This window comes from Exophiala oligosperma, assembly GCF_000835515.1.
Source record: "Exophiala oligosperma strain CBS 72588 unplaced genomic scaffold supercont1.4, whole genome shotgun sequence".
NCBI lineage: Eukaryota > Fungi > Ascomycota > Eurotiomycetes > Chaetothyriales > Herpotrichiellaceae > Exophiala > Exophiala oligosperma.
This window is the reverse complement of record NW_015622821.1, coordinates 223,578-234,789: the sequence shown is the minus strand read 5'-3', so window position 1 is coordinate 234,789 and position 11,212 is coordinate 223,578. Positions and strand designations below refer to the sequence as shown.

Here is an 11,212-nt window from a genome sequence, read left to right as displayed (position 1 = left end):
TTCGGAGCATCTCATCATACTGTATCATGCGAGTTGCGCCCTGCGTCCTGCTCGTATTGAGTCATATTGTGTTTTGATGAGATCCAAATAAATACAATCGGCCACTCTCGCTACAACATCGCAACCTTTATTGTCATTCCAAGCACAAGAACCCAATCATGGCGACCATACTACATCTACGCTCAGAGTGCAAGCCTCTTGAGCACCGCTCAGCTCGTACGTCCGATCTCTTTGCGCTTGTCTTGTCAAGACCTTGTACTAACGTACTGCAGTCACGCCCACCACTACCAAAGCTCTCCTCGACGCTGGATACAAGGTCAACGTCGAAAGAAGTCCAGAACGCATCTTCGACGACTCCGAGTTCGAAGCTGTAGGAGCAACTCTTGTTCCTGAAGGATCATGGGTCGATGCTCCAAAGGACCACATCATAATTGGTCTTAAGGAGCTGCCTGTAGATAAATGTACTGCTTTCATTTCTATATTTGCAGCCACAGACTATGCTAACACTTCCCAGTCGCATTGAAGCACACGCACGTCCAGTTCGCACATTGCTACAAAGGCCAAGGTGGCTGGCAAGACGTTCTCTCCCGCTTTCCCCAAGGTGGTGGCACCCTCCTCGATCTCGAATTCCTCCAAGATGACACCGGTCGACGTGTCGCTGCGTTCGGATATCATGCCGGCTATGCTGGTGCAGCCCTCGCTGTCGAAGCATGGGCTTATCAACTACAACACCCCGACGCCGAGAGCATGCCTTCTGTATCGAGTTATCCCAACCAGGATCTCCTCCTGAAGGATGTCGGCGCGCGACTAGCAGAGGGTGAAAAGGTCACTGGGCGCAAGCCTCGAGTTTTGGTCATCGGTGCCCTCGGCCGTTGTGGTCGCGGCGCTGTCGACCTCTGCAAGCAGGTCGGCATTCCCGACGAGAACATTTTGAAGTGGGATATGGCAGAGACAGCCAAGGGAGGCCCGTTCTCTGAGATTGTGGAGAGCGATATCTTCGTCAACTGCATTTACCTCTCCGACCCCATCCCACCTTTCCTCAACCAAGAATCTCTGTCGTCGGAAAAGAGAAAGCTGACCGTCGTATGCGACGTGTCCTGCGACACGACAAACCCGCACAACCCGGTGCCAATATACACCAAGAACAGCACATTTTCGAGCCCGACGATAAAGGTTGAAGGGTACGACAATCCACCGCTGTGTGTCATTAGCATAGACCACCTGCCTTCTCTGTTGCCTCGGGAGGCCAGTGAGGCATTTAGTGAAGCCTTGCTGCCAAGCTTGTTGACGCTGAAGGATCGTAAGAGCAGCCGTGTCTGGCAACAAGCCGAGGATCTATTTAGCACCAAGGTCGCTTCTTTGCCTGAAGCCATGAGGACAGCTGTGAAGAGTGTTACGGGATGATTGGATATATATGATATGACAAGAAAGATCAAAGCCAAAGAGATTCATCATGATAGACTTGAGGTGTATATAAATGTTTCATTAGTGTTGGAAGTTTTAGCATCGCACTGTACAGCAATATACGCTTCCGTTGCTGCCTTTTGTCTGCACAACACCATGCCTGCCAAGCTTCGGAACCATGTCGAGACGCTTTTATATGTCTATTTCTCTGGCAAGCTTTCAGGCTCATCAACCCTGCATCACATCATCACTTGAAACATCTCCGAGTTTTCGCTTGGAGCCGGTTGGTGTCTGTGGTGTTGCACTGCCGTCGTCAAAGAATTCTGAAATCTCCCATTCGACTCTAGTATTGCCATCCGGACTCACACCGACTCCTTTTCGGAAGTTGTGAGTACGACCTAGTCTGCTGCCATCCAGCATTTCCTCAAACCAGGACAAGCCTCCCGATCGTCCGCTGCGTTCCGTCCGGGTCAAACCTTGACTTTGCTCTTGACTCGAAGGTGCTTGAACAGCTGTCGACGACTGTCCCTGGACATCTTGCGGCTCCAGGTCCCCAGGAAGCAGATCCAGCTCTTGTAATGCTTGTATGTCCTCGCCCAATAAGCTACCTAGGGTGATGTTCATAAATTCGGCTTCGGATGAGGGGTTCTCGGTCCAGAAGGACAAGTGGGTGCCACAATATCCGCAGAATACACGTTGAGTGTGTGGGCTATGTAAAGGAGAAAAGATTCGTCGGATAGACGTGTGGGTTTCGTCGGGGAAGAATGCTTGGGTTGAGGAAGAGTACCAGGTCAATGGCACTCTCAGCCATGCTGTCAACGGTGTGCCTTGACTTCGTCCTAGTCGTGGCTTTAGCATGCATCTGTAACACAACACAACTCACTTACTACTCTCACTACTGTCATCAAAAAAGACTTCTGCCCGTTCGGTAGAGTCTACAGGCACAATAACGGCGTAGTGATTGCGACCGCAGTTGCATGAGCCACGGAGGGGTCGTACATTGCTCATGTTGGTCAAGTAAGGAGTGTTCTGATATCACGGTGAGCTTGAGCAACTTGTGACAGATTGTTGATTCGAGATTGACATGCAGTAGAAGAACGATAGGAGAAAGGCAAAAACGCTCAACTAAATGATTGTCATCGTGTGATGGTTGATGATGGCGGGATCGACTTACAAAAGAATCCCCGGATTTAACCTCATGCATGTCGGTGTTAAGGGCCGAGCCAATGACGAAAATGATTGGAGGAGACTCCCGACTACCTCCTTCTACTACGTGAACGACAACGACGTCTCTCGTTGCCATCAATCTGTCCTTTGGCCCATCTCCTCCTCGAACAAATTTACACTCTGATTATAGAGATACAAGAACTTCTCTACTAGTCACAGCCATCCCTGCCACTGTCGTCGTCAAAGTTGATCATACCTCGATTATCAGTTCAGTTGGCAACGAGGATCAACCCTCAAAACCTCAATCAGTCTTTTAATTCAGCCTGAAAAAGATGTCGAAAGAAGACGAAACAGAGTATGGCATCAAATCACGAGCGTCTTCGACAGAGCCTGAGGACAACAGCAATGCTAGAGAGCCTGGAAGCTCTTCGAAGAAGAACTCCAAAGTCGCCAAATCCAGGTTAACCGAGGATCAGAGAAATTTCAACCACAAAGATGCAGAGAACAAGCGCCGGACGGCTATCAGAGAACGATTCACCGAGCTCTCTCGTATGGTGCCTGGTGCATTGGGTCAGGAAAAGAGCGAGCAAGCCATGTTGAGCAAGACCGCCGACTACTTGAGGGAAATGATGGAGGAGCAGCGAAAACTCGAGGCGATTGCTGACTCGCAAGGTATTCAAATTGATGACGCTGGACGTCTCAAGGATGAAGACTATGGAGGTCCTAATTGGAGGCAACTGAACATGGAACAATACGAGGCCAGCAAGCAAATGAAAGAAGGTCCAAATAACAATGATAATAATGATTGAATGAAATACGACTGCATCTTGGCATGGACATTGTATCACTTGAGCAAACTGCTGGTCAGCCCTACTGCAGTCATTGGCAAGCTGCTGGTATTTTCTGTTGATGGAAGAGGCGTTCGCGGATATATCAGATGCGAAGTGCATTTGAACGGGAGGGCGTCGAGAACATTTTTCCAAGGGCCAATGATTTTGGAATGGAGAGCTCCAGTATGTCCTCCTCGCTGCCGCAACATGACAACGCGATCGCAGTGAAGGTCAAAGTAACGATCACATCGCCAAAACAAATCAACGTCTTCACCTGACGCGCCTGAAAACACTACAACACCCCATAGATTCTACTCAACGTTTCAATGGTTGAATATCAATAGTTCAATTCAGTCATGTCTCTTCGTCGAAAGACCCATGGTATCTCTGCAGACGTTCAATCAACCATGAACCCTGCGGGACTTCATATTCGGAGCACCACATTCAATACGCCTGTATCGAACTCCAGCAATGATCGTACTGCATCAACCTCTAAGATGGCAATCCGCGACACCGGGACGAGGTCACCTTCCCCTGTCACCGTTCAACCTCAATCTGTGTCTTTTGTGTCGTCTGAGCAAAAAGGAAAGAAGAAGGACTGGGTAGGAAGCGCCTCAAAGCGTCTTCGACTCCCAAAGCTACGCGAAAAGGCTAGCTCGACACAGGTTCAGGAAGCATTAATAAATTCTAAAGACACCACGCGGAAGCTCATTGTATGCCTTCTTCAACCATGGTGCCACCGACAATATTGACTAGATTCTAGATTGGATCAACGAAGAGCAGTGCCACAACTCCGACTCAAACTCAACGTCCACAGCAGAGCAAATTGGACCGCTCCGAGCCCCCCAAAAAGTCCTCCAGCCCAATCGACAAACCATTGCCTAGTCTTCCTGTTGCAATTGTCGACTACAAATCCCCTGTCCGCAGATCACTTATCGACTGCGCTGAACGCCCTTTGCGACGTTCAGTGTCTCCTCTAGATGGTGGACTATTAAACGAAGAAGTTTGGCCTTCAATGCAGCCTTCAAATGGCACGACTACCACTTTTCCAGAACCTTGCAAAGGTCAGACCAAGCCAAGTTTGGGCGAGAGTATTATCGATGGTCTTCGAAGCCTGAACCTGCAAGACAATGAAGATATAACAGACAATAAGTACTCGGCCGTCGACTTTGAAAATCCTCTTATCAAAAAAGACTTCAACTCCCAAGCTTCAGAGAAAAATACGCACTCACCTTTAAAAGTCTGTGACAATGACTCTAACCGCCCACTATCGTCGAGTCAATTGCCAAAGCCACGCGACTCAATGTTGCATTCTCTTAGACGACACAACGAGAACCCTGTCATTCGCCAAACAAAGACCTCGGCTATGAGACTTCAGAATGCGATGGGGAAGAGAACCTGGAGCTCTGGTGAGAAGAGTGAGGCCAACGAAGATGCCCTTTCGTCAATTCAAGAACACCCAAAACTATTGAGCAAATCCAAACAGATTCATGGCTATGTGCCAGGTCCGATTCGATCTGCGTCCCGAGGCCGACATGCAGTCACAGTCCGTGGCTCACCTTACATCATCCCTTCTCGTGCCCCTTCAAGAGCGAACACGGCATCGCCTGCTAATCAGCAAGAAATGAACTTGGCGGATCAAAGCATGATGGTGTCCATCGGTCTACAGACTCCTACTTCGAATGGTCTTGACAATTCTGGACGAAAGGTATCTACTGCAAGAGATGGTTCCAGACAAAGCTCACTCCCGATTCCGAGCCGTTTGAAAGATGAACGAGCAAGCGCGGGTAGAGCGAGTGTCTCTCCTCAACAACAATCCCCTCCGGACGAAACATTGAAGTCAGCAGAGAGCCGAGAAATCGAGGAAATTCGCGCCACAGCAACTGATCCTGCAAATTCTCAGTCATCTGACCAATCTCCAACTGTTGAAGATAGCTGCATTGATCTTCGAGATGCGTTGTCGTCGCCTGTGCCACAAGATCAAAACTCAGCAGTACGCAGAACCGACAATTCTCACAGCTCAACACGTGGCTATGATGCCCATGGTGGTTTTCGTCTCAAACATCTTGGCAATGGACTGCTTGATGGTCCGACACTGCGTATCAACGACTCTGCAAGTCGTATATTGCTAGGTACCGACGAGACAGCAGCCACCAGCGCAGTTGCTCTACCTCCACGCTCCAGCGTCACAAACCGCCGCAAAAGAAGTGCTCCAGAACTCAGTCAGCGTAAGGACCAAAAGATTAGCAGCCGGCCTACCAGTGCTCTTTTCGACCGTCCCCTGTCATTCATCGCGAGAAACATTGCTGATCGTACAAGTGAAATCAAAGTACTTGACGATGATGAAGTGCGCAAATTGATAGGCGAGGGTAGCTCTCCATCGAAATCTGAACCGGCAGAGCTGCCTGGGAGTGATGTGGTGTTCGTCTGTGATTCAAGACCTAGTTCACTCATTGCGAAACATGTGACACAGGATTCTTGGGAGAATCAAAAAAGCCCACTCCACGTACAGTGTGACTGGCCTGGCAAAGACTTTGCAGAGTTCAATCTCTGTCCAAGTCCTGATCGATCCCCTCCGAAAGCCAAGGAGCCCTCGCTCTCCAAAAATGGCGACTCTAGTAAAAGCAAGTCTTCAATCTACACGGATGCCGAACCACCAAAAACGGGCTCGGCAAGTATCAAGTCGATCACATCCAGGCCATCTACTATTGCCCTACGTGCACCACCGAGCAAGGAGATTGCGCCTTTTCTGTTTCAGAATGCCGGAAATCTGGAAAAGAAAGGCAAGGAACCTGTTCGAAAGGTGTCTGCCCATTTGGATGTCCCTGGTAGTGCTGGCAGCGGCGACTCTACCGCGACATATCCACCACGGATCTCCTCCAGAAAACCAAAACCACCTCCGATCATTGTGTCGCCTCCACAGAATACCGGCCCAACAATCAGCATCCAGCCTCGTGCGTTGAATACTCGTGAAGTCGACCCTGATTCTCTCAAGAAGCCGAGAAATGTCAAAACCTTCTCTCAGAGTGTCAGTCCACACGCCGATTCGACAAAGGCTCGGAAGGCCGTCCACAAACTGGGATACGCCCCTTCTTCGAGCAGCAAGAAAGTCATTTCGAATATCCGAGGACTCTTTCACAAACGTTCCGTCGAGTCAGATACGACTACCAACGATAATGGGGCTGGTTCTTTCCGACACAGTCTCGTACCTAATCCTTTGCGAATAAATCCATCGGATGGTGCTGGCGGTGGGGTGGACTCTGACGATTCTCGAGGTCCGGAACATGCTAGGACCCGTGCTGGTGCACGCAACTTGATCCGAAATCCATTCATCAGCCCAACCACGCCGTTCACCGCGACTGTGAAGCCGTCACCGTACCCTAGTAGGCTCCTCAGTAGTTCGTCGACGCAGCAGCGTGACAATGCTAAGGAGGACGGGAGTGCGGAAGAAGCAACGTCAATACCGCCCCCACTCCCTTCTCCAGCCGAGACACTCTCCAACGCCACGACTTTGACTCATTCTCTTTTGGACCTCGCTCACATAGAGACCGACCTGCAGCGAAAGAGCCATTTGATTCAGATGAGCAAATGCATGGTCGAGGTGGTTGGTGCTGCGCGAGATGCCGAAAAGGCAATGGAAAAGGCCAAGATGGAAGCTGCACGAGCAGAGGTCTCCTGGCTCAAGGTACAAAAGACCATGGGTGAGATGGTGGAGCATGTCGTCAAAGTTGATAGCTTGTCGAGAAGGCGTATCGAGTAACTCTGCCTCGAGCCTTGTGGATCGTCGTTTTAGGTGAAGTTGAAGATTGTACACGTCTTGAACTCCCACCGAGGCCCGGTTACTGGTTGGGCGAAAATTGCATGTTACGTGTTGGATCATCAGCAATGGAAAATAGAGAACGACACCTTCCGAATAGGTTGGCTTGTTCCTTCTATGGTCTTGGAAAAAGATATTCCCAGGCAGTGAGATTAAGAGTGCTTGGTTACCGTTGGGTTTTGGTTTGCTACTTTGGTTTACGATGGGGCTGACCGAGAAACTGGATACTGCTGAGTGATTGATGCGTTTTCCTTGAAATTTCTTTGGTTTTTTGGGATCAGTGGTCAAAACAAGCACGTCTTGTGTCCAACCGAATCGAAGGCCAGGGACATGGTATTCTTTTATTTTGTTTTTTGTCAGGCTTCATCAATCTTTACGTGTGTGGATTAGCTCTCAAGAGACAAAACGAGCATGGAAATCTGCTTGGACGAAAAATAAAATGAGAACGCTCGATCTCGTCGAATGCAACGTAGCTTACGTATCTTGAAACGATCACTACTTGAAAGTACTCTGCTGTCAAGGACAATTCGCTGTTTATCCATCACTCTATACTCGATTCCATCAGTATACCGCCCCCCCCCCCCCCGTTCTCATCCCGCTTCACGATACCACCCTGTTTACTTTCTTGATCTTACGTCTATTAGTTCGTCCGTGCGACTTGTCTTGTCTCATCCCTGACTCTCTGCTATCTTCTTCCTCGCCAAAGCGGTGACGGACGACAGGGCTCTTGTCGACGCGATGGTCCGGTCCACCACCACGTCTTCGACAGTCATTACGGGTGGCGTGAACAAGGTGGTGACGTCGAGCGACGTGGGTGTGTTTGTTGTTGCCGCCACCAACGACGCCCTCGCCGCCTCGACGGACCTAGTCAGATCCGTAACCGCGTCGCGCACTCCGTGGGCAGTTCGTTGTTCCAGGTGTCGAGCCCAAGCGAGCAAAGTGACGACGTAGTGTCTCGCGGCGGTCGCCGGGAGACCCAAGGCGTCCCCTACACGGGTGACGACCGACGACGGAATGGTCTGTAATCGTCTGACCAGAGCAGAGTCCGACAGTGCCGCCACCATCTCGTCAAAGTGACGGCCGAGTACGCCCCTGTCGGCGGACAAAATGTACGCCAACAGTCCACCCGCCATGGAACTCGCGACCAGCCATTCGCCGACGTGATATTCTCGGATCAAATTCATCGTGGAACCAATGTACGAGTCGTCCTCTGTTTGTCCTCGCAAGTCGCGTCGCCGCAATTTGGCGCGGACAATGGCATCTTCCAACGACTCGTTCGTACTGCGTCGTTGCAGCTGTGGCAAGTCGTCGCCAAGGTCTGGAAATCGTGTAGGTCTAGCTTTGGATGTCCATGCACAATAGACGTTTGTCGGTGCAAGTCGATTGTAATACGTTACGAAACAACCTCTTTCTGGACCTGGAGCTCTTTTGTCGGTACCGTTGCGTCGTCGACGACCGTGACGGTTGTTGTCATCCTCATCGTCCCCCTCAAAGACGTGATCTTTGGCCGACACACGAGCCATTGAAGCTCCCCATTCTGTGCCAGGAATAACTGGCAGGTCTTCAACCGCGGCACGACCTTCAGGGGTAGTTTGTAGTTCGTAAGGGAGCGGAGGAAAAACTTCATCTTCGTATTGTTCCCAGGTGAAAGTCTCCGGTGCGTCTGGGTCTTGATGTTCCATTTGGAACTTTTCCAATTCCAACCTGTTCTTACCGTGGGGGACGACCCCTTCAAGTCTGCACCAGCAGGTCATGTAGATGCGCAACGTCGCGGGAGTAGTGTCCGCCGGGCACGTGGCGTTGCAGTGATCCGCATTGACACAGATATTGTCCGTCGAGTCTGCGATGTGGTACTCGGTCCCCTTTGAATAGGCTTCAACGAGGCGGATGATGGTACCGTCGATACCCGTGAATCGGATAGACAACGACAACCCGCCCATGTACTTAATCAAGGCGGTGAGATCGGCCTCTATGGCGCGTCCCGCGGACACCTTTCTGCTGTTCTCGCCAAAGTTTCGTGGACCGTGAGGGTGGAGTGGGTCGAAGATCGGGGGAGGAAGGATCAGTTCCAATTGTTCCATGATGTGAGACGCTAGTTCTGTGGCGTCCTTGTCGAGACTGACCGCGTACTTCGAAGGGAAGTAATTCTCGCTTGGGTCGGAGGCGGCCGCTGATGACGCTGGTGATGTTCCAGACGGAGCCCAGGGAACTGCTGCTGCTGCTGCTGCTGCTGCTCCTGGCAAGACCAGTGTTGGGATTGGTGCTGATGCTGCGGTGTTCTCTTCGACATTGTGAACATTCTCGTCAATGGAATACCAATCTTCCACCTTGTCAAATTTGAGTTCTTCGAGATACTCGGCTCGCACTTTACTCCGAACAAAGGCATCGTATTTGAGGTAACTGCGATCAATCTCGGCCAACCTGTTGACTTTGTCCCGACCGAGACCGAAACCGGGGATCTTGAAGATGTTGTTCTTGAATCGCTCTCCTAGAACCCCATGGACAAAAGGCACGCGATGTTGCGGGGTTGTGAAGAACTCTCGCCATCCGCAGTGATTGGCGTCCACGAGGAACCTGGCCATGTTGAAAAACGATCGATACTTTTGTTCGTCGAGTCGATGCAAGGGCCACTCTTCTTGCTGTTCTTCGGTCAAGTCGAAACTGAAATGCTTTTGGGAGAACCGCATGCATTTCTCCTGAAGACAAACAAAAAGCGCTGCGATCTCACCGAGTTCTAACTTTCTAGGCATGAGTACAATTTCTTCAAAAAGTCGATCGGCATCTGCAATTGTGAGATGATCATCATCCTGCTGAGGAGGAGGAGGAGGTTGCGTAGAGGAGGCGCGGGGCTTAGAAGATGATGAGCCTACAGCATGTAGTGTTGTATTTTCGAACCTTGGACGCTTGGGAGACCGAGAGAGACGACCATCACCATCACTGACTGGAGCAGGGCGCTTAGGTGACTTTGGCGAAGGTCGAGGACTTGGTGATGGCCTCGTGTGTCTTGTGCTCGGACTCGGACTTGCTCGTGGAAGTGGATCGTCAATCCGAGCCCCAGACGTTGCTGTGCGAAATATGTTGGGGTTGCTGCGGACGTCACCGGATGCTGACCGGCGTCTAGGATCTGGAGTGGCCGGTCTAGGTGAAGAAGCCTTCTTCACCTTCAAAGTGATCTTGATAGGTCTACGCTTTGGATTTCTTGGGTCGGAAAGACCTTCCTTTGGTGGTGGGTGTGTCTTTGCGGAGTCACCATCTTCAGGGATGGGTACAAAAGGTATCGGTGTCGGCTTTCTGATCGATCTCTTCGTCGACCGTGGTTTTCGAGTGGTTTTTACGGATGCTTCATCATCTGACTCGTCGCCACCAGGTCTATAAGCACCATCTTTGACCGGAGTCTTGAAAGGCTTTCCTCTCCTTTTCGGTGGGGTTTCGGCGTTGGGTTGTTGCTGCACGGGAGTTTCAGCTTCGTCGTCACTTGATTCAGTCGGATCTGGCCTAAAGGTCGCATCTTTCGGTGGACTCTTTTTTTTCTTCTTCTCTACCGCAGACTTTCGTTGGGCCTTTGACGGGGTGGTGCTGGTGGTGGTCGATCTTTCTTTAGCTTGTGTCTTTTTGATACCTTTTGGCCTAGTCTTGCGAGATATTGTTGTGCTTCGGGACGTTGGTGTAGTAGACTTGCTTGCGGGCTTGTAAGGGGTCTGCTGAGGAGGATCAGTGTGCTCAGCCTGAGTGGCTCGACCTTTGCGAGGCCTCAATCTCTGGGCTATAGGGTCATCCATCTTCAGGTGAGTTCAAAAGATATAGTCTTTCCCTTACTTGTTGTCAATAATAAAGTGCTCCTTGAGAGAAAAAAAAGCAATAACATGAAAGAAAAACCGTGAGACATGAAAAGAAGGTTGGGGAATTGTTCGCCATATAGCGCGATTGCAGACACGATTCTTGGGAAATCTCATGAAGCACCTGAAAGCGGCAGGATGGACAATGGAAAAGTGAA

The 11,212-nt window shown here is 50.5% G+C and overlaps 5 protein-coding genes across 5 annotated transcripts; 3 read left to right on the top strand and 2 right to left on the bottom strand.

The window, feature by feature from the left end:
* The first annotated feature begins 49 nt into the window (after nucleotides 1–49).
* PV06_04235 (uncharacterized protein) lies at nucleotides 50–1,643 on the top strand. Its single transcript, XM_016405100.1, has 3 exons — nucleotides 50–216; nucleotides 273–461; nucleotides 515–1,643. Exons 1-3 carry the CDS (start codon nucleotides 159–161, stop codon nucleotides 1,402–1,404), a joined length of 1,137 nt encoding a protein of 378 aa, XP_016263306.1. The 5' UTR covers nucleotides 50–158; the 3' UTR covers nucleotides 1,405–1,643.
* PV06_04234 (uncharacterized protein) lies at nucleotides 1,433–2,546 on the bottom strand. Its single transcript, XM_016405099.1, has 2 exons — nucleotides 2,292–2,546; nucleotides 1,433–2,243 (listed from the first exon to the last, which is right to left on the bottom strand). The coding sequence occupies exons 1-2, from the start codon at nucleotides 2,410–2,412 to the stop codon at nucleotides 1,633–1,635; spliced, it is 732 nt and encodes a 243-aa protein (XP_016263305.1). The 5' UTR covers nucleotides 2,413–2,546; the 3' UTR covers nucleotides 1,433–1,632.
* A 357-nt stretch (nucleotides 2,547–2,903) lies between these two features.
* Nucleotides 2,904–3,380, top strand: PV06_04233 (uncharacterized protein; the record flags this gene model as incomplete). Its single annotated transcript, XM_016405098.1, has 1 exon — nucleotides 2,904–3,380. One exon carries the CDS (start codon nucleotides 2,904–2,906, stop codon nucleotides 3,378–3,380), a length of 477 nt encoding a protein of 158 aa, XP_016263304.1.
* Nucleotides 3,381–3,757: 377 nt separating this feature from the next.
* PV06_04232 (uncharacterized protein) lies at nucleotides 3,758–7,161 on the top strand (the record flags this gene model as incomplete). Its single annotated transcript, XM_016405097.1, has 2 exons — nucleotides 3,758–4,114; nucleotides 4,165–7,161. The coding sequence occupies 2 exons, from the start codon at nucleotides 3,758–3,760 to the stop codon at nucleotides 7,159–7,161; spliced, it is 3,354 nt and encodes a 1,117-aa protein (XP_016263303.1).
* A 643-nt stretch (nucleotides 7,162–7,804) lies between these two features.
* PV06_04231 (uncharacterized protein) lies at nucleotides 7,805–10,997 on the bottom strand (the record flags this gene model as incomplete). Its single annotated transcript, XM_016405096.1, has 1 exon — nucleotides 7,805–10,997. One exon carries the CDS (start codon nucleotides 10,995–10,997, stop codon nucleotides 7,887–7,889), a length of 3,111 nt encoding a protein of 1,036 aa, XP_016263302.1. The 3' UTR covers nucleotides 7,805–7,886.
* Nucleotides 10,998–11,212: the final 215 nt, after the last annotated feature.